At 33.1% G+C, this 23,665-nt stretch overlaps 4 protein-coding genes across 4 annotated transcripts; 3 read left to right on the top strand and 1 right to left on the bottom strand.

Moving 5' to 3' along the window:
- Positions 1 to 3,577: 3,577 nt before the first annotated feature.
- TRIADDRAFT_54341 (uncharacterized protein) lies at positions 3,578 to 5,192 on the bottom strand (the record flags this gene model as incomplete). Its single annotated transcript, XM_002110878.1, has 8 exons — positions 3,578 to 3,628; positions 3,799 to 3,930; positions 4,019 to 4,125; positions 4,215 to 4,288; positions 4,386 to 4,492; positions 4,592 to 4,665; positions 4,830 to 4,954; positions 5,095 to 5,192. The coding sequence occupies 8 exons, from the start codon at positions 5,190 to 5,192 to the stop codon at positions 3,578 to 3,580; spliced, it is 768 nt and encodes a 255-aa protein (XP_002110914.1).
- Positions 5,193 to 9,282: 4,090 nt separating this feature from the next.
- On the top strand, positions 9,283 to 10,350 carry TRIADDRAFT_54342 (uncharacterized protein; the record flags this gene model as incomplete). The annotated part of the gene is made up of 1 exon (XM_002110359.1): positions 9,283 to 10,350. The coding sequence occupies one exon, from the start codon at positions 9,283 to 9,285 to the stop codon at positions 10,348 to 10,350; it is 1,068 nt and encodes a 355-aa protein (XP_002110395.1).
- Positions 10,351 to 13,487: 3,137 nt separating this feature from the next.
- TRIADDRAFT_54343 (uncharacterized protein) lies at positions 13,488 to 15,648 on the top strand (the record flags this gene model as incomplete). The annotated part of the gene is made up of 8 exons (XM_002110360.1): positions 13,488 to 13,579; positions 13,717 to 13,862; positions 14,006 to 14,079; positions 14,198 to 14,304; positions 14,486 to 14,610; positions 14,770 to 14,885; positions 15,071 to 15,191; positions 15,311 to 15,648. The coding sequence occupies 8 exons, from the start codon at positions 13,488 to 13,490 to the stop codon at positions 15,646 to 15,648; spliced, it is 1,119 nt and encodes a 372-aa protein (XP_002110396.1).
- Positions 15,649 to 17,614: 1,966 nt separating this feature from the next.
- TRIADDRAFT_54344 (uncharacterized protein) lies at positions 17,615 to 20,268 on the top strand (the record flags this gene model as incomplete). The annotated part of the gene is made up of 6 exons (XM_002110361.1): positions 17,615 to 18,207; positions 18,739 to 18,829; positions 19,160 to 19,268; positions 19,534 to 19,661; positions 19,878 to 19,983; positions 20,069 to 20,268. The coding sequence occupies 6 exons, from the start codon at positions 17,615 to 17,617 to the stop codon at positions 20,266 to 20,268; spliced, it is 1,227 nt and encodes a 408-aa protein (XP_002110397.1).
- Between the last annotated feature and the right edge of the window lie 3,397 nt (positions 20,269 to 23,665).

A 23,665-nucleotide genomic window follows, 5' to 3' on the forward strand; every position in this document is an offset into this window, starting at 1 on the left:
TAACTATAATAATGTTGTATAAATAATTAGCACTATAAGTACAATAAATGACGATAGCCTTACATCTCTAGGCTGATGATTGCTCAATGGTAAGGATTTCTCGCCTTTTGTCATCAAGACCTGTCTGATTTAGCAAGAAATCTGTAGTGGCTGGCTGGCTGATATTTCCTGGAAATATTAGTGATAGGGAACAAATGAATACTTTTCATTAAGCCACAGCTAGGTTGGGTCTTCAAGGACTGATTTGCTCGTTTATACTTCTTTTGATCTACTGATATTGGAAAATATGGTCGCATAAAAGGAAAATATGCCTACCATATGATAGAGAATAGACCTTACAACCAACTTCACTAGTCGTGATATTCATGACTTATAATAATTACGTCATTCAAATGTAATAATAATTATAAATTAATAATTCTTTCTACTGATATTTACTTATTTATTAATTATTGCTTCAAGGAATTGTTTAATAAAATTTTATAGAGTATGAGTATTCATTAGAATAAAGATTTTACTGTACCTCATTAAACATGATCATCACGATAAAGATTTAGTTTTATCGCCTATATGTTAGATAACCTTAAAATCAGAAATTTTGATAGCTATAGCTTGTAGTAAGTGAGTAACTTTTACTATCGAGATCTTCTTATGCAATCGTAATGATTCATTAGTATACTTAAAACCTACCTTAATCACATTCAAATCATATGTGGATTAGACAGTAGTGTCATGCACTTAATGAATAATTTTTAATATTGACACTTTTATGATGATCAATTACTGCTTTAAAGTGCCGATTAATGATATTTTCAGAATAGCATTCGTTATGGTAAGAAACTCCTTTACTACTCGATGAATTTACATTCCAGACAAATCAATAGACTTTCACTATTAATACTTGCTTAAAGTACTAGTTGATTATATTTTTTGGAATATTTATATTCACCATCTATACATTAGCCATCCTGAACTCTCGTTAGGGTTGGACAGCAGCATCTTGCAGTAAATGAATAATTACGAGTATTAATACTGACTTATATAGCCAGCGTTATTGTGTTTAAGGTATAATATCAATTTTGGTGATATTCTTCTGGATATACCATTCGATGCCCATACTTCAACCATATTGAAATTCCAACAAGATTGACACTAGTATGATAAAGTAAATGAATAATTAGGTAACAATATTTGCTTATACAGTGGCCATATTTAATGATTGTGTTTAAAATATCGTCAAATGTATTCTTACCCTAACCCTAACAAGAAGCCTAAGCTGATACTTTTAGAATATCAATGTTCCTGAAGATATATAATTTGTTATAAGATGGCTTAGATTTGATCATTGTGATTAAGCTATAGTTCTGTTATTAAAGAATATATTATAACCAAGCTAAAATTTTATAAAACTGAATAGTAGTGCCTTGCGGGGTTTCTTATTATTGCAATATTAACGTGCGAAAACTTGTTTACTACATACTTGCGTATAGGAAGATTCCTACCAAGTTTTGTATTTGATCTTCACATGTTTGTTTGTTAATCCGTATCACATGATGACTATATTGCATCATGCTCGTTACTCAACCAGATAAGTAGCTAGTAATAACACCAAAGGTACCGTTGTAATATCGTCCAGTAATCATCTATTAGAGAATTCTTCTGTTACAATAAAATTTTACCATTACGGTGAAAAAACTATACAAGCATTCTAGCAGGTGTTCACATAACTTGAAATCGAACCTGTAAGCAAAAATGGTACTAAGGACTCGCAAAACTAGTGTCCGATAATGTAATAGATTAATATTCATATTTGTTGCTAAATTTAAGTAAAGATTTATTTATACTACAAATGAATACCAGAATGATATTGTACATTCAGTTATTTTCTTTAGTATTTACCGAATAGTAATTTCTTCATATAAGGATTAAAAAAGAATAAGAATTATAGCGATTGAATCATGTATATGTTGGTATTACAATACGTTTTATCATGACTTTAGTAACACTAATGTATTTACTGCATATACTTTCTTTTAAATCCTTTCTTATTTTTATACATAAGCTACTCGACATACATGCATAATTACTGGCTTACTATCAACGATTTATAAAGTTACAGTACTTACTTTCTCTCTTACGACATATATAAGAAAGGAGATTATGTTAATTTCATCAACATTTAAAAAATTTTTAAATAAACATTGCTATATGTAAATTAAATGATTACAAAAAAACTATTTCTCTTTCTGATTTCTTAAAACTGCACCATCTTAATTGAGTAAAGTATATTAAGTACAGCTCAATCTTTATTCCATAGGCTTACATAATCCATCATAGAGTAATTTTTCAAGTTTAAACGAAGCACAGTATCTACAAACCTTGGCATTATAATTATCAGTGGATTAATAGTTATAACCCAAAGCAAACTCAAATAACCATCACTAGTATCCTCCATTAAATATTTAAGTGTAGTAACCAATAACAGATTGATCCAGTATGCCATAGTATCGCTGATACTATGGACTGACAAAGTCTTCAGTGGCAATAAAAATGGATCTGTAACATGTGTATCTTGCTATTCGTCATCAGCTTCAAGTCATGCGATAAAGTTATTATGCTTATATATAATTAACAATCATTCATCGTGGCATGATCACGCAACATTTTTTTGCTTTTAAAACGCTAATCTGTAACAGAAGGATTGACAATACAATAGAACACTGTTTTTATTGCCCATAGTCATAACTTGAATTTACATATTCAAAAAATGAACATTTTCCTTTGTTAAAGGGCCCAGTAAGTAACAAGATTAAAATTAAAATCACTAATTACACAAAGGATTAAGATATCTTTTAGTTATAGTGGATATGTATACTCTTAAAATAGAATTTCGTAAAAAAAAGTTACTTCTAAGTGAATAAGATAAAGTCAAGATCTTTACACCACATAGCACAACATGTTTGTGCAAAGTCGCCTTATACTGTGCGTCCTCGTTTAAGCATTTCGAAAATACTTTTATATTGAGTGCGAACGTCGCAAATATCAATTACTCAAGCTAAATATTCGTATAAAAAGAAATCCTACATAAGTTAAAGGATGAAGTCATTGAACACTCCAATAAAACAAAATGTTAAATGCAGAATTATCGATTTGCAACAGGTTATCATAAACGTACAACACCATATGTAGATTTATAATCGCTACATAAGTCACACACCCTGGGAAATAAATTTTAAGATATAGTACATAATAGAGCACAATCTATAGTGTAAAAAGTTTGTAGGCTAAAATACATTTTACTGTCTAGGTTATAACAGCTATATCTATAATAACTGCATCGTTAGGGTAATAGTAATACTAAATTATTGCTAGCTTCATTTGTACACTAAGTTTCTGTTACAATAGCAATTAATTACCTGACTATTTCGAACTGTTTTAACTTTATTGTGTGTTTCTATTCTATTAATTTTTGTAACGTACTTACAAACACATAACGATTATTTTGTTTTAATAAAAGCAGATTTCAATCTTTAACAATTTAACGTTAAACGTACTGTAATAGCTCAGATTTATAATCTTAGCCAATGTAAGCCGATGATGTAGACTTTGCTGACGAGCCTGCAATATCCTATAATTAATTAATTCGCATGAAAAAATTACTGAATGTAATGAATGATTTATTAATATCAAGTAACTTATTCGTTGTCAAATTTTCATGCTACTGCATCGACTTATAATATACAGTATTTAATATTATTAATGAAAATTTTTCCTTACTAAATAATCCATGTAACTTACAACAGTAATTTCTTCCGATGCTGAACCGTTGGCTTGAGCAGTACTGTTTCCATTTAAATCTACCTCGAGAAGGGGTTTCGGAATTGGTATATTTCTGTCCGTTAATACCTTTTTCAGCAGCTGAATTTCAGCCTAAAGGAAAATTTGACGATCATATATGTTTTATTGTTGTTAATTTATTGCTACAATCTTGTAAGTTAATTTCAATGCAAATTTTAACCTCTTTACGATCTAATTTTTGTTCCAGGTATGAACGTGTTTTTTCAAGTTCGCGCCTTAAATGATGTATTTTATCGTTGGCTTGTGATTTAACGGAACTTATAATACCTGAGATAAATTTATTCCATAGTAGAATATGTTAGAAAGAAAGCTACAAGAATAACATGTGAAAGGAGGATTTCACACTATTTCCGTACCATTGACAATCCTTGCTATACGCCACAACCGAAGTACTACAAGTAATCCGACTCCACTTAAGGCTTCAGAATTTCTAAATGGAACATAGTCATTGAAATAATATTCTTTAAATTGCAACATTAATTATACTCCTATATGACAGAATTCCTATCGAAAATTCTATTCCTTACGAGTATGCAATATCCAAGACAAAAGAAACAATAACGATCAACGCATCAAAAACTTCAAAATAATGTAAGAAGAATGCTAAATCGGATGCATATAGCTTCAGTACGATCTAATAAATAGAATCCATTTAAAAGAACATCAGGATTTTACTTTGTCGCCAGATTAGAAATGTATAATTTTTATTCAAGATATATCCTCAAGTACCTACCTCAACAAGAAAAATTGCCAAAATAGCAATACTGGTGAAATGGAATGCACGTGCAAGTGGACTTGTATGATGTACTAAATATTAATTCATCGATCAAATCGATGATGGAAAACCAAACAGGGTCATGAAATTATCAAAACTTAGTAGTAGTAATCATTGTCGTTACTAATCATAACAAAACAGCTAATTTGTATGCTTTCAAAACGTGGAAATTTCCCAGTTAATTAGATATACTTACCTTTTATAACACTTAAATCTATCAATAATTCAGCAATAACAATAAGGGCGTCTAATATTACTAGGACCACTATGGCGATATGAACTTTGTGGCTATATATTAGTTGTCTTAATTTGGCACGATGACTAGAAATAAAATAATGGAGGAGAGATACGTTATTGAATCTTACGACATTGATACAATCACTATTGTGCTATATTAGCGGCGTATATTCAATAGCACTAATATAGCTACCAACTACTGTATCAAGATATAAGTAACTTACTCAGATCTCCATGTTACTGATTGAGGCGGATTCATTCCTTCATTATCACCATGTACCGCAAATAACGTTTCACTATTATTGTCACCATCGTCAATCATCTTTTCATAGCTAGATAGAAAGATTGTCCGTGTTACTGACTAGTATTAGAGCATAGACCATTATCCAATAAAATTACATAATAATATTAATTAAGACAAGATAGTCTAAGCAGTTAATTAATAGCAGCGGATTTCTACTGAACAATAACCTATAGGATAATATTTCCGTCAGTATTATTTTGTATGTGGCTGCAAATCGTAAACTACCATCCCTCTAAAGACAATTTTTTAGTCATCGTATTGAAGCCCTTGTTACGTTCTAATCCTTGGTATTGTACATTGGTATTCACTAATCGTTTGATTTTCATCAATAAAGTAATTGCAAGGAAGGGAAAAATTCAATTCAATGATGTTATTGACTAGTCCTATGCAATATGGTAATAATACACGTATAAGAGTATAGGGTAAGCTAGACTAAAAATATCTACTGTAGCTAGCTCATAGTAAATTTCAAGTGTAGTTTCTAAAAATTCTGTAGTACAGTATATCGTAGTCACTAAAAAGTATCGTTACAGAGTATTGGTTTGACTAAGTTGCTCGTTAGCAATAACTTTCAAATATCGTTTCATAAGCTTTACAATAATTATGATAAATAAGCAAAAGTATCATACAATCAATAAACTATTAGCAGACCAACAACTAGCCCGTTAATAATAAGTTTAAAATGGAATTAGTAATACGCCACAGTATGTTGTAATTATAATAAATTACTTCTTTTCATGACATTGTACGTCTTTGCGTAGCTTTAATGATTCAACAACCACACAATCTATTGATGGTGTAGCTGAATACTGAAATTACAATGTGCCCTAACAGGTTATGCAATAACCGTAATGTTATTCAACTTGAGCAAGCCATCTAAATGAGAAAGCAAGGCGTTGGTACAGATCGTCGAAAAAGGCCAATAGAAGAATATTTTAAGCTCTAGTATAACTCTATCTTAAGCCCATCAGTTTAACTCCAAGTCATGTATAACGAGACTGAGGAGGTTATGTTTTATTCATGTGTTTAAAGACTACAAATAGGCAGATTGATGAAGAAACTAACGCCTGTCTATTTTCAACTACGAGTAAAAGCCATTCGTTTTTCATCTATTTGGTGATATAACAGTTTTGAACTTTACTACAAGTGAGAAATTGTCTAGTTTTGACTTTCAATCAGCCTCGTTGGCTGACTACATATTTAGATTGTAATCGTCATGATGACAATGGCTTGTAACTGCGATGGAAATGAGTGATTCGTTTCTACTCGTAGGTTTCATATTCTATTATTAATATGATTACTATATTATTACAGTCAATCAACTTTCAATAGTGCGTATTTTAATAGCATATCTAGCCATGATTCCAATTTGGATGTTTATTCTTCCATTCATTAGAGTATGGCTACGTGAGTGCAACTATAAAGGTGAAAATAATGACCATCCTGAACAGCAACTTCTTGATGGCGATGTTGGGATGGATACTACAGTATTAGCAGGTTTAGCAAGCATCAAGCGCAGCCATTGACAGTTAAAGGGAGTTATTATTGCCATCCCTATACCTTATAGCGTTAATATAATAGTAATGGTTAGGATACTATTATCCTGTCAATAAAGAAGTTACTCTTAGCCGCATCAAAAGCCAATTGATTGGCATGGCATTAGGGAAACGGTGTTTTGATGCACTTTGATGTATACTTTTGACGAGGAGGGAGGTACCGACTGCTTCATCACTTTCAATAAAGGCCATCATGATCGTTGATCATGAAGGCTATCGATTATGGTAAACTGTATCTTGTATCCCATTAAGATAGAACTATTCTATTGGGATTGGATCTCCAACAAGACGGTCAATGAGAAATTTGGAGATGGTTTAGAGAACGATTGGAATGGACATAATAATATACTGTACAAGAGATATGCAATTTTCGAAATGATTATGATCACCATCATCGATTGTCAACACGATCGTAGAACAGTACAATAATGACAGGTCCTTATTCAAGATCGTTAAGATAGGAAAATCATGAGTAAGAATAAAGTGTGCGCATAAGAGAAAGAGAGGGAGAGAGAAAAAACTGAAGTAGAACATGGTGCATGCCATAACATTGGACTTATTTTGTTCAGGTTAGTGTGAAGAGAGAACGCTTACCCTGTCTCCATGTTGAATGTTGAAGGATTGGTGGATCGATCGGGTAACTGTCCCTTGGTGTTGATTCACTTAATTGTACGGAATAATTTCGCGTACTAGACGTCTACTCCACCAAATAGTAGATTGATGGAAGGAATAGAAGCTGTTCAACGGCAGAATGAAGAAATAGAAGTCCAATCTCGCTATGAAATCATTTGTTTAGCAGCAAATCATGGAGGAGAAAATGGCTCCAGATCAAGGCGTTGACTTGACAAACAAGAGGGTGGTTAGGGGCCAGGCCGAGCAAGTCCTGTACACCTATTACAGAAGACCGGCGGGTAGGACACTCTCCAGTACTAGTATAGCACGGTACGTCACGGTACGGGACGCATGATAGTGTACTGGTATCGTCGTGGACGACTGGACGACCAGATGCAGTCCTTTGTAGGGGCCAGGCCAAGCTACTCCTGTACAGTGTCGTACACTAGTGTACGACACTGTTAAGTACCAATACGGTACGGTACGTTACGGCACGTTACGGTATGGTACGTATGATAGTGTACTGGTATCGTCATGGACGACTGGACGACTAGATGCAGTGGAGTGTCCTTGACTCCTTGTGAGTACGGGATACGGGGCGTCCAGTACAGTGTCTTGTATGACTGTACAGTACTGTACTGTGCTGTAGGTAGCAGACCAGACCACTAATTAGCAGTGGTCTGGTACGTATCAGTCCCGTGTCCTGCATTGACCATGGAAGGCATTGGACGGACTTTTTTGTACCAGATAAGTCGCTCAGTATGGATCTTCCGCGTCTGTTATCCAAATCACTCGTATTTATTTGAATCACATTGATGATCTAAAGTTACTGCTTCCAAATAGAGCTTAGCAACAGGTAATGGAATGCAATGTAACTGTATTTCATTGAGAAAAAAGCAGGCAGTCAATTCACAATCGACTGCCTGCATACTAAAGTACTGTCGTACCAAGCGTTGATCTTGCTGTAATTTGTTGACCAAATGAGGCCCAGATGTCTGTCCGTCCAAAAGAGTGGTACGTACTATGAGCCCATGACTTGACTGTGCAAGTGCCTATAGTAACATAGATACTCCAGTTTCAAGTCACGTGAACGCCGATGAAAGCGCTTGAACCTACAGTACTGTACGATGTCGGTCTGTATAGCAATTTTGTCATATTAAATAAACGAAGGAGAGAGCGATACTGCCAACAGATCAGAGACTGATTAAGCCCCCTGAGATCACCACAAATTGGAACTTAAAGTTGAATTTACAGCACTTTTCACGACTTAGTATGACAGGTCTATATACAGTACAGTATACTGTAAATCTGCTGAGCATTCTGATGGCATTTGGCACGGACCACTTCCAGTAGTCCATGGGCAATTGGGCATGGGTGTATGCAACTGTACATGTCGCTAGGCAACAGGATCCTCACGCTTATGACCACCGACCGACTTTGTTGTAATAGAACTTCTATAAATCTTGGACTATACATATTCATCATATAATGAATGAAGTATATAGAGAACTAATTTCTGTTACATAAAAGTTGTCACTTAATCACTGCAAACATTGATATCAATTACTACTAATTTGCAATTGCTATTTGATGATTATCAATCATCAATTAATTATCAAGCATGACAATCAAGCCAACATCAATTAAAAGGCAAGAAACCAACAATGAATTCAATCAAGCCCACGACAACTACTTGTCAGCATCCTTGATTAGTAAAACGCTACGGTAAAATCAAGTCAAGTCTAGAATATGCAATCCCATCTTAGTATAACCGCAAGAAGAGCTTTAGTAATCGATCCTCCTAGGTTGGAACTATTTTTCTTCTGTTTTAAAGTGAGAACGGACCTGAAACGATAAGGTATACTTTGCGTTTCTCTGAAGGATAGTAATCAAATTGAGCTCACTCAACAGAAGGTAGTTTCAAAACCTGGCGTTAAACTATGAACACGAACCAGCTGATAGCAAACCCTGTTGACGAGCAAGAGCCATTACAAGAAGACATTAATCAAGAGGTAGACACTTCTTCTATTGTGATCATACCTTTCAGATTAGAAGCTACCATTAGACCAGCCGATCAGGTCAGAGGGTCTTTTTATGATCATTACTTAACACGTAAAATTACAAATCATGTAACTGCTACGATTATAGTCGAAGGCATGATAAGAACTCAACCAGAAGGACAACCTGATCTACATCCAATACATATACTTAACAATTATCATCAACAGCTTTCTTATAATCTTGATAACCATGCAAATTGGCCCGAGTATATCTTAGATGATGAGTTAGGTCAAGATCAATCATTTGGCTTGCTACTGATCCCAGGTATGGCTAGAAAGACAATAGAAAAGCTACCTAATCACTGTCAACTTCGCCAAGAATTAGAGTCGAGAGCAATCAGGAAAGCACGACTAAGAGGTCAACCAATTCTTGGTATTTGTGCGGGCAGCTGGCGTATTTGGGAGATTTTTGGTGAGCTTTATGTGGCTACACCAAATGGCTATGAGCTAAGAAGAACATTACAACTTCAAGACGTTCAGGATCATATGTATTATAGAATGACCTCTTTAAGTAGTCTAGGAGAGACTGTAGGTAATAATGAAATGGTTCATTATGTACTAATACAACAAGATTCTCTTCTAAGTTGTATTATGGACTTTCAGCTGGATGCTGAAGTGCAAAAAATTCCAGTGAATAGCGTACATTGGAAATCACCTGTAGATGCGGACCATCCAGTTTTAAGTGTTTCAGCAATATCTATAGGAAATTGTAATGCTAAACATAGACATGGGGAAATGATGCAGCCAGAAGAAGAAATAGTCGAGGCTTTTGAATCTAAATATGGTGCTCCAGTGATAGGGATACAGTGGCACCCCGAAGCTTTTTACAACAATACAAATGTTGAATTTCATCCAAATAGCCAATTGAATGTACTAAAATTTATGACAAAAGCTGGTGATGCCTATCAAAGCAAGCGTGCCTTTTTAACAATGTTTTCAGGTTTTTAGCAATAATTTGAAATGTCGTTGAAATTATTAATTGTTGAAAATAGATAAATAATTTTGCTTTATCCTACTATTCGCAACAGATTTGGTTAAAAATTTACAACATACTACTTCGCTTGTATCAATTGTACCCTCGGTACTGAAAAGTTCTTGAAGCACTTGATTTATCTGAAGTCATGCGTCTTGAAAAATTGGAACCAAAGTCCTTATATAGTGGCATATATCGAGTGATAATAAATATAATCTACTTGTATTACAATTACGTTAAGGTATAAGAAGTTTTACATGTTTTGATCGAGATTATTTTACTAATGTTAAAATCTTCTCAGAGAGTGCTCCTACACAAGATGGTCTACACTTGATAATGAGAAGAGCAGTTGTTTTATACCTAAGCCTAGGAGATCTATATATTGCACATTGGTGTTTGAGATAGTCAAGGTCCATGTCTTAACCAGCTTACCCTTGAGTAATGACAGCTGTTTATAAATAATTATAGGTTCTATCTGCCCAAAACCTTATGATAGCTAACTTCAGCATGGATAAGATAGCATGATCCTGGTAGGATGAATGATCAACATTAAATTGCTAGAGGTGACTATCCACATTTAAACCATAACAACGGATATAAAGCCGATGAGTACCAACGCTGAAGTATTGCTGTCAATCATTTTATTATATAGTAAAGGCAAAGGTAATCTTTGGATAAGAAGATTATTTACATATAACTATAAAAATTAGGAAGTAAAAATATCGTAAAAGATTGAAATATCTCCAATCGCATTTGCTTCCTGGTACCATTCTTTGGTAGTATATTAGGGAGCCGATCTATAGCAATATTTAACAGCCGCTACTCCTGAGTTCTAATATAACACTAATATCAACTAGGTACAACTGAAATCATGAATATTTTGTTGAACCGATTCTTAAAGATCTATTTAATACTTCAATACTAGAATATATTGTACTACACTGCACACCAAAATCTATAATAACATAATTTTATACTTCATTTCACGATTTATGTTTGAATCGATCCAGAGTGTTCAAACGTTTATACGTTGCAGAAATGGTGTAATTTCACTGTAATATTTATGTTTTTTAATGTATGATAAAATTTTATGCTAATTTTTTTCTGTCCTGCTATCTAATTTTGTTCCTACATTTCAGTTGATGTTATGATTTTTATAGAGGACAGCGTGAACCCAAATGCTTGATCTGGGTTCTAATTTAAGAATGCTGGTCTGTCTTAATTTTTAGTTTGTATACTGTATACCGTAGACTCACTCAGTTTTTTTGATAGTTAAATACTATATAACAGTCTATCATTTGTTGATGACCTTATATACTGTACACACTCGATATTAAATGAATACGATGAAGCAAATAACATCAACTAGATCAACTTGCCACATGATTCATATTTTACGGTAGCGTGATGATATTTGTAGATGTTTGGTTGTAAAGAAGGATCGATGTTTTGGAGTAGTAGTAGACTACAAACATATTTTATTTATTCAAAACAACTATTTAATGTATTGTAAACTGCAAATTTTAAGACTTTGCAACTGCTCCTATAGCTTTGCCTAAGATTTTTTATTTTTACTGTAAGATATGAAAACATAAACAAAATGGTTGTATGGATATGCTGAAATCTTCCTCAATGCGATTATGGAATCACAATTATGAGTTATTAAAAACTTCATAAATTCCTTTACATTACTGTCCAACCCTTTTCTTATATAAAGATGTAAAAACTGTCAATAAGGCGGTTACATTTGCTTCAATTACAGTAATTCATTGATGGAAATACTAAATGTAAACAATTATACCACTATTTATCATAAAAATAGCCACTTAATCCAAATTCTTATTTCTACTCTACTTTCAAAACCTAGTATTGAACAATTTTATTGAATTTATCATCTGGAATAACCGCCCATGTAATAACAGATAAATGCGTACAGGCTATCTATATTACAGCATTTTGGCATTAAATAATACAAAAACTTACGCATTCGTTTGAAGATGTGTACGTGTTCTAATAGTACTACTGTAGAATTATACAAGTACTACAATTGAAATCTTGTACTCTCTAAATTATGTTTCGTAACTGCTGGTGAGGAAACACCACTAAAAAGAAATAGATCCGCTCAGTTCACTGTTCCTTTGTCACTTGCATCATTATTCTTGTACGTATCTGCAAAAGTGTGCTAACTCTGTGCCTGTACAATTTTTAGAAATAAATAGCTTGGGATTAATTATAGGGTTATCACGATAGATTGTTAAGATACTTTATACATTTTTAGATTCTTTAGGAAGACTAAATGAAGAACTCGGACAATGTGATCATTTTACACTATGAAACAACGTGTAACAGTATTAAAATTTCAAAAATAGCAATATTCGTCATATAATACGGATTAGTTCTATGCTTGAAAGCAATTGAACATTTTATTGTAGGAATTGTAGCCATGCAATAAAATTTTAAAAGATCACAGCATCAATACAAAGTACAAACGCATAGAAAACTGTATGTGAAATACTTGTTTACTGTTACAGTAATTATTTATTATAACCTAACAAAAATTGAACCCACCAGAAACATTACATTAGGTAAATAAGACTAAAAAATAATATTTCAATGCTCAATTGCGTTCTGGACTTGACCAGACACCATTCACTGCAACCCAGAGTACACAACCGACAATGTAGTTATTCAGATTATTTACTTTGCGTAGGGTATTTTAGGAAGCTTTGTAGGAGCATATGTTACATCTCCTACAATTTATACGAACTCGCTGCCTTTTTTTCTATTCCATCCAATCATCCTACGGATATAATCATACAATCAAATCTTCCCAAGGCTCTGGCGTTAAAAAAACACGCACGCTAACTTATCAAATATATTTTTGCCAAGTTATTCTGTATTTCTGAATTCTGTAGGTATAAATTGCATTATACTCTGAACAATAAAGCTCATAATAAATAAGATACGAAGCTATAAGTTACATCACATGCTTATTGAATTTTCCATAAAAAATCTATGATTGCTCTAAAGACAGTAACTAGCTATTAATGAAAATGTTCTCTATATTAATTATAACATTTCCTTTTATCGATGTTAGAAGTGTTCTATTAAAATGTCTAAAAAGGTGAAAACTGAAGATAAAGATTCTTATATCGATATTCTTGATGAAGAAAGTGCTTCAGTTCGTATTGATCATGCTAATCAGTGAGTATTATCACGTTATCCGTATGGTTATTTATCATACGAATCGTAAACACTTTTAAATAGTTTAAAGCACTGAAAGGATAAGATCGACCGTACTTTATTTAATTTTTATATCGAATGAATTTTACTAACGTTAGTACTTTACAACAAAATAGTGACTGTCTGCATAAAACAGAGGAAATCATGGAGCACCCTATAACTCAATTAATTCTCATCCTACTGGTATTCATTGACTGTGGAATTGTTATTGCAGAGTTGCTCATAGACAGAGATGCAATTCGAGGTATTCATTTCCAACATCTTTCATTTGTATTACTATCTTGAAAAATGCTATTTTAATCCAAGCTAAGTATTGCTAAATGAACAAAAATAACGATGTCATCGATTGAATTTTACCTGATAAACCTTATTTTGTCGTATCTATAGTTGAAGACGTCGAAGATGTGAAGGAAGCTTTCCATTATACCAGCATAATGATATTAGGAATTTTCTTATTCGAAGTCAGTAAATCAATAATGTTTTTACATTATGCACCTTTTCAAACATTATTCTATAGTCTACGATCACATTTCATTCGTCTTTAACTTTCTATTTAATATATCCATATTGCATGGCTAGGTAGCATTAAAAATATGTGTGGAAGGATTAGCGTTCTTTCTTCACTATATCGAAGTACTCGATGCCTTAGTTGTTATTATATCCTTTATTGTGGATATTATGTCGCTGTAAGTAAAGTAAAATACTGTCACTAAATATCTATTAATTAATCTATCAATCAATCAGTTGTGCCAATAATTTACATATGATACTGAATTGTACACTACTATTATTATATCTAGAATAGTCTCTTATTATTGTAGAATGACATGATTAATTTCGTTTCTTACCGTCAATTATCTTTTTAAGAGTACCTTACTTTTATAATCATGTATTTAATCTAATTTGTTACGCAAGAGCTGCTGAAAATAAGCTTCGAGGCATCGGACTGCTTATAATTTTACGTCTGTGGCGTATTGCAAGAATCGTCAACGGTAGCTTAAATAATTATAAAGAATATGCGTTTGCTACAAAAAAAGTTTCTCGTAATATGCATTTATTAGATTGCTTGTACCCTAATTGAGTCTGTATCTATTTTGAACTGGCTGTAGTTAGAGATTTAATATAATTTTGAGATGGTATCTAACTTTTAGGAATTATAGCATCCGTCAAAAAGCATATGCGTAAACGATTAGAAACAATAACAGAGGATAGAAATCGGTGCAGAAGAAAATTAAATCGAGCTATTAAAGTAGCGCGTGCCAAAGTGGTAAGATTAGTAGGGTAATTCGAAACTCTGAGTGTTCGCTTAGTTTCTTCTTCCTAGTAAAGTCATATAATGTAACACAACATGTACGGCGTACGTTGAGCAAGAGACATGGTATTAAAATATTTATTTCTATACTCTTTCTTTAGTAATGTAATATAACGATTTTGATTTATAATTCTTATTAGGAGGAAATAAAATTACTAGAAGGTATACTAGAAAAAGAAGGTATCGAATACCGTCAGATTGTAGCTAAAACAGAACAAGGAGATGGAGATCCTGCGGAAGTTAAATTAGTTATTGAAGAAGGTAAACCTTGAATAATTTATACGTAACTAGCAGACTAGCTACTCATTTGACATTTATATGATCTTAAAGTATATTGATTGAGCTGAATACTAAAAATTTATTTTAATCATCTATTCCAGATATTATTGATGACAAAGATAATCTAGAAGAAGAGCACAAATCTATCGATGGAAAAGAAGAAAGCAAAAGCAATCAGGAAGAGAAAAGTAAATCTATCGATGAAAAAGAAGAAGGCAAAGGTAATCAGAATGAGGAAGGTAAATCTGTAGATCATAAAGAAGAAGATAAATCATTAGAAACTGGTCAAACAGAGAAGAGTGAGAAAGATGCTCAAGAAGGTGATAAACGAAGTAGTAGAGGAGATAGTGATGCTGCAAGTCACCATTCTGAGAGGAAGGCAGACGATGCTAAAGATAATAAGGAAGAAGTAGAACCCGAAGTACTTGTATATACATAAACAAGTGATGGCGATATATAGGGCGAATAATGTGTTGCAGCTCTCAATTACAACTTAGTACAATGAACTTATGAGATCATTTCTAAATTATCTGTTCTAAAATATTGTGCCTTCGATGGTATCTGCAGTGCTAATATTACAATTATCTTAGCGTAAGCCCTAATGAGTACGTCGAATGATATACGCCAATAATTTTATTTATTACAGATTTAGATTATATTACCAAAACTTGTAACATCTTCTGATAGTTAATCCATTTTTGATGTTTATAAAAAAATAAGATTTATGGGTTGGTAAACATGTATAAATTGCCGTGATAGAATGGTAACGATTCCTCGTGCAGTATATCCTGTACATTACAAAATACATTACATGATGCATATGGATTACTAGAACAAGAAACGATTTTTTCTCGTAGATTATGGTACCGGTAACTAAGCATAGCATAAGCTGCATACGTATATCCACTACAAGTTGATTGTCAGCTAAATTGTTTACTCTTACTCGCAAGATTTGGATAGTACAACATGATTTGTGTATCGCAACAAGAGTATGCCGTATGCGCAGCCGATTCTACCAGGACTGCGGAAAGCTCAAATGGGGTAATAAAGTATAGATCCGTAATACCTAGAGACGGTAAATAATGTAGTACTTCACGAGTACAATATATGATAAAAGCAATGATTTATATAACCATTTTTATAATTATAACTACTTAATATAAAAGGCTAAGTGCATAAATACGTATAATTTACGCGTATATCAAATGCATCCACTTTATCCGATTATACCATGACTTTGGAGGAGTTAACAGGTGGCGGTTACTGTAAACAATTAGATAGAAACACGGCACTAATGAATATACGCATGCATACAGTCAGAAAATGTCTCTGATATGCCATATAGCCTGAATAAATGATATACCAGTACAGTATATTTACCCAGTTTGTATATGAAAAGAAGTGAAGCTTAACTACCGTATCTTGTCTAACCTGCATCTGACGACGGATAAAGAACAGAATACTGTTTTGAAAGTATTAAAAAGATATTCTATTACTAAATTGAAGGACTCTACGTCAAAGATCCTTATTGCAGTCTTTTAGGAAAAGGAAGCATTAAAAAGGATCGTACGAACTATATTATGTAGAATAAAGTTTGTCGCATAGAATTGTATATGTTGTATACATATACTCGTACGTATACAGTACAGTATAATAAGAACACACGTAAAGTATTGCAGATTTCTATTGCTGAATTTATAAATTCTGCTGTGAAAGCCTCTGCCATACCGCAGATTTTCTGGAAATAAGGAGGATTATCGAAGAAGATGGTACAAATGATGTAGAATATAATAGTTAAGTCATTAATACGGTATAAATATGTATCTACTAGACCATAGCACCATCGATTTCTGTTGCCTAAAGAATTTCAATAGTACAATCAACCAGCGTATTCATAGAATATTACAGTTAAAATTGTCCATCATGTACATAAAAATAGTGTGCTAAGGCACTGCAGTACTTCTGAGACTAGATTATATCATCTACAGCCGTATACATTAAAGAATTTAACTAGATAGCCATTCCGTCGCCAATATACTGTACTAACATCGTTTTAATCCAAAGGGCAGCTGAGAGGGTCCGGCTGTCTGGTCTGATGCTCAAGAACTGTAAACAAAGCCAAAACGATGGATCACCTGGTGCCCCCATACAATGTACTATGCATTGTCGCAAAACAGTAAACTTTAGTATACTGTATTAGTACTGTCAGCATTTCTAGACGCCTCTGCAAGGTCCTTGAGCATGTTTTCCTGGGAGCTCAGCTCGCATGCAGCATTTAGCAATCACGGATTAATTATCGAGACTATCTAGCGAACTTGGCCTCCACGTTGCAATCCCATTAATCGTGGCCTGGTCCTTTCACTTTAGTAAAAGAATTCTATTTGATGTTTTGGTAGCTTTTCAGTATGCCTGAAGGTCCAGAAGTACGTCTTGCAAGTGATTACATAAATCACATTTGTTGCAATGTGATCTTCTCAGGTCAAATTGTCAAGTCTGATGTTAGCAAGAATCCATCCATTACATTTGCGGCACCTTTTTATACCATTACTGGTCAATCTCGTGGTAAAGAGTTGCTTTTGACATTGAAAGAAGCTGATGCTAACAATGGCAATAGCGAGGAAATGAACCATCGTGTTAAGAAAGAATGTGATTCTAGATTGGAAATGAGGATTTTATTTGGATTTGGTATGTCGGGTTCGTTTTCTGTAACGGATAGCGACAACATTCCTAAACATTCTCACCTGAGGTTTTATGCACATAACAAGTCATCGATGGTGTTAAACTTTGTCGATCCGCGTCGATTTGGTACCTGGAGAGTCACTAATAACTGGTCACCAAATCGTGGACCCGATGCAGCTTTTGAATACGAGCTATTTTGCAACAATATTGCAAGCCATTTAAATGCTTCTCTATTCAATAAGCCAATATGTGAAGTTCTTCTTGACCAGAAATATTTTAACGGTATCGGTAATTACCTGAGAGCTGAAATCTTGTATAGGTAAATGCAAGCAAGTGCAGTGTTTCATTTCAAGAATGTATGTATGGTTAATAAGAACGATGTTGTATTATTCAGCGAAATAGTAGATAAATCCAGTCCGCGCTGGCTTTCAACGTAATCTTTAGTGTGCAAGTTTACTACTATAGGACAATTATTAACAAAATTTGTTGTATGCTATATTCAGCCTGCTGTCTGAGGTAAAAGTAGCGATTGAGTTGATGTTATGATTTACAAGTTTATGGTCTCGATACAGTGATTAACAGTAAACGTTTAAAATACACCATTTGTCCGTAGCAGCTAAATTACAGAATTACTTGAATCTGCTGCAATTATAAGAGGCAAATCGCGGTCTTGAGTATCCAGAAGATGACTGACATAAAATGCAAATAAATGATAAAAATTAATGATTCACTATGCACTGTACTTTGCCTTAAAATATGTGTCATATTTAGTAAACTTGACTCTTTTTCTTCGATTTTTGTTTTATGTTTTGGCATAATGGTAATTCAATGAATGCAATTGCATAACCAGAGCTGGTATCCCTCCGTTTACTATGGCAAGGAATGTATTTGATCCATCAACCTCACAATCAAAGAATAAATCTAAGAAGAATAATTCTAAGGTATTTCTTAAATAGATTTCAGATTTTAATTCAATCTATAGCGTTTTATTTTGATTCAAAACTTGGCGATCTCGTTGACAAAGTGTACAGCATTGTAAGTAAATTAGCAAAGCTATAAGTGCGATGCCATGTAGAAATATATTCTGATCATGTGTACGGATTTATAGCAAATGTGAGCTATTGACAGTCTCTTAATTCGGTGATTTATTACGTTATTGAAGAAATTGCAGGATTTTAAATTAGGTGCGGTATGCTTACGCTTAGATATGCTTCTGTAATGGTATGAGATATTTTCATTGGGGGTAATAATTTACTTTGATGTCTATTTAGCCAAAGCAGGAGACTAAAATGAGTAATGCCGTTAAAATCGAAGGAGGGATCGAAAACAATAAAGTATTGAGTCTTTGTCGCGACCTGCAATTAGAATTAATTGGATTAAGTATGTGACAAAATTATACCACTTTTTTATTTACTGTGCACTTTTCATAGGAGCCAGTGTATAATTTTTTATACTGCACAAATATATTCTTACAGTAGTTAACATTTAAAATACTTTTGATGCTATTATGCTGCTACTTCATACTGTAGTTCTTCTCTTTTTTCATTAATCATTCGTTTCACTAGTTAATATAATCTTTTGACATACGAATATAATATCAAGGTTGTTAATTTTGCGTGTCATTGCAACTGGTAACCGTATTTAGGGGCAGAATCATGGCATGGATCATTTGATGAGGAGGCCACTGCTAGATTTGGTTCTTGGTTGCAATGTTATTGTAAGCCTGAAATGAAAAATCTGGTAGACAATATTGGACGGACGATTTGGTTTCTAGTAAGTCTTGCATTTCCATGAAAGGGAGAATATAATCGCAGTCTATTCCAGTGCACAATAAAATTAACTTAACATTTAACTTTGAGATTGGAGAGCATGTATTTAACCATAGTTTGAATATTGCTATTTAGGGAAATCCGGGACCTTTAGCTCCTAAAAGTCGGTAGTGTCTGTATAATTTCTAATAGAATTAGTATTGTATATTTGTGTGCTAAGGTCGTTTGTCCCCTCATAGATAAAAAAAGTAGGATGACAGGCTCAAGAAAAAAGAAATCTGATGATGTTAAAGAAGACTTACCAAAGAATCAAGCTAAAGGAAAAAGTGAGAACGCTATGATATATATATGCTTGTTGTTATTGATTGTTGTCGTATGAAGACTGGAAAGGATTCATTTTTATTAACGTAGGAGGCACTGATAAAAAGAGTGGTACTAAAGGTAAAAAGAAAGAGGACATCACACCGATAAAAAAGCCTCGTAAGCGTATCAAGGTAGAAGATCCCGACTTTCAGGAATCTTCCAAAAATTCTGAGCCAAAAGGTATTAGTAAGGGAAGTACGAGAGTACTGAGATCGAGAAAGAATAGCAGTAAAAAGGGAAATACCTAAACAGACGAGTAATCATTTTTGGTAATTTGACCTCTTCAATCTATCTTCAAAAATACATTATTACAGGGTATGTAGAATGTTTGTCATTGTTAGCCACTCACAATTGTAGCGATAGATACAGTTTTACGACAAAGCTTCTAATCTAAAATTTGCACGTATTAGTTAAAAATCTGGTATCACTATGATTTTATTCTGAGATTGGAAAGAGTTACAATGGTATATTATTAAGTATTGTTTTATAACATTTGATATAAATGAAAGAAATATTAAAGGCACATAAAGAATAGTAAAATAGCGATGTGCAGTATGCCTACTACTATTGTACATCTCGAAACACTGTAAATTTAAAAATTTTCGATGGAAATAACGTTAATTCAATTATAATTTCAAATTATGATTACAGTTTAATTACTGTTGAGATATTAAGAATTTTGGTTTTATTGAGAATGCACTTTAACCTATTTTATATGCTGTACCATAAAAATGTATCTTCGATACGTATTATATGCAGGTACAGCTAGTTGCACTAATAAAATGCATGAATTTGATATCTGATTTTTTCGTTAAATAGTGTGTAAAAACAAAAGCACTTTAACTGATAGTGACTATAGAATTCCGAATGAGCAGTTTCTTTTTCATTTATTTCAATCCCCTACACTGAATGAATGAAACATGCAGCATTTACAATAGCTCTTTACTATTTTGTAGACTGCACAATGATCAATATTATAGCAGTATTTCTATTTATTTTCTGCTATAATCTTGTAACATTTCTGACTGCTCAGTTCATGACCCACTACGGTATAAAGTTAAATTACAGTATTCTTATTATTAATTTATAGCGACTATAATTTGTAAAACTATAAAACACAAGTTGGCTTGTTCAATTGGCCTTTATTAGTGCTAGTAAAACCTACTTTCGTTATACTTTACTTCACGTACTGTACGCGTTGGTACTTGTACTTTTTGCTTTCATTAATAATGTCGATTGGAAGTTGGTCAATACACAGGACAACTATCTTACCATGTTAGTAAGATGCTAGTATCCAATTGCCATTAATGGAATAAAATATGCCGAAATTCTCTATTTTAGTGAATTATTTCATTTATCACTAGTTGCTACTTAGCACTAGCAGCATAAGGATAGGTAAAAATGTAGTCATGACTAGGGTAGCTGGAGTATTCCAAATAAATTTTTCTCCTCAATTTCCGCTAACAGTCCCAGGTAAATTTTTCCAGATGTACTTTCAGCCAAATCTGATAAAGTCTATGAGTATTTAAATTTCCTGAAAATAAACTGACTTATTAGCATTTACTATCTGTCGGTTGAAAGTAGGTCAATAAAGAGAGCAACTATCTTAGGAAGATGGTAGCAATTAGTATCCGATTGGTATTCATGCCGGAATTGCCTTTAATGAATTACCTAACTTATTATTAGTCACTACTCAGCACTACTAGTGTAAGGATATGTAGAAGATATTATAGTCACCACAATAGTTCATTTTTTTGCAATATTTCATATAAACTTTTCTTCTCCATCTATGCTCGTATAATATCAAGGACTACTAAAATAATACGCTTATATTAAAACGTTCTGATGCGTATTTCTGTGTGTGTCTGTGCGCAAAAACTGATCATTTATTGATTCGTTACTACTCTGTATTATTATTGAATTATTAAATATATAATACAGGACGTAGATTAAAATGAGCAATAACCCACAGCATTGCTAACACTAATTAATACTGCTATCTTCTACCGTACATTGAGCAGTATTCATAGCAATTGTACCTGTCTTCCTTTCAGAATGCTAAAGAATAGCATTTTTAAAATTGGATCAATTTCGCCATGATTTTATTTATTTTTATCGAAGACCTAAGACGTTATTCATTGAGATAAATACCCCCCCCCCTATTTATATTAAATAAGCCAATTTTAGCGTAAGAATATGTATTATTGAAACGTTTGTAATTATATACGCATAGATATTGTCAGGTCAGTCTTGGAATAGTATTTTGAAGAGTGGATTAATTTCGCCATCACTTATTACTTTTTTTAACCGAACACCCAAGACGTTAAATACGTTTAAATAGATAAATACCGCATGTTATTAACTACAAATTAAATAAGTCAATTTCAGTGTATAAAATGCGTATCATTAAAATGTTTTTAATTATATATACGCTTGCCAAGTCCGTGTCGGGAAAATAACCAGAGTCTTATCTCGTTTGCAATATAACATTTTAATACCGGTAATGGCTGTTCTCTATCGATAGTATGTTACATACAGTATATTAGCAGTATCAATAGCCATTGAGACCCGACTGTCACAAGGTTGGGAACGAAAAAGGGAATGTCAAGTTGTCCCACTCTGAACAATATCGATAGCAATGGTAGCTGTCTCCCTTTTAGAATGATAAGAATTGCATTTTTGAGAGTGGATTCATTTCATCGTTTTGACTTCCTTTTTTCTTCTATCGAACTACGAGACGTTATAGAGATGAATACCGCATTTTATGAATTAGATGAATCAATCAATCTTAACGTTAAATACACGTCTCATGAAAATGTTTAAAGGTTTATAATGGTTTAAAATGAGTAAATAACTGCGTTGCTGGCGCTATGATGCTACAATTTTTTTTACCGCACTGTATACTAATAGCATTGAACAGTTTCTGTAGCGATTGAAATGCGACTGTTGCAAAACTGCCCACTAGAAAAGGAAACATACGAGTAAAACTACCGTAGGTTCCAACTCGTTTTCGTTCAGAACATATTGGGTGAATTTTATAGATCCCATTTCAACCAAATCTGATACTTGTATGAGCATAAAATTCACTGAAAAACAAGCTGACGTTTTTGGCATGTATTGTAGGTTAGATATTTTATAGATTTCATCTCAACCAAATCTGATACTTGTATGAGCATAAAATTCACTGAAAAACAAGCTGACTTTTTGGCATCCATTGTAGGCTAGTCAACAGGGTGAGTATAAGCTATTTTATAGATCCCATTTCGACCAAATCTGATACTTGTATGAGCATAAAATTCACTGAAAAATAAGCTAACTTATTGGCATCCATTGTAGGTTAGTGAACAGGGTGAGTATAAGTTATTTTATAAATCCCATTTCAACCAAATCTGATACTTGTATGAGCGTAAAATTCACTGAAAAACAAGCGAACTTATTGGCATCTATTGTAGGTTAGTTATTTTATAGATTTCATCTCAACCAAATCTGATACTTGTATGAGCCTAAAATTCACTGAAAAACAAGCTGACTTATTAGCATCCATTGTAGGTTAGATATTTTATAGATTTCATTTCAACCAAATCTGATACATGTATGAGCATAAAATTCACTGAAAAACAAACTGACTTATTGGCATCCATTGTA

This window comes from Trichoplax adhaerens, genomic scaffold (genome assembly GCF_000150275.1).
Source record: "Trichoplax adhaerens TRIADscaffold_3 genomic scaffold, whole genome shotgun sequence".
NCBI classification, from domain to species: Eukaryota; Metazoa; Placozoa; class Uniplacotomia; order Trichoplacea; family Trichoplacidae; genus Trichoplax; species Trichoplax adhaerens.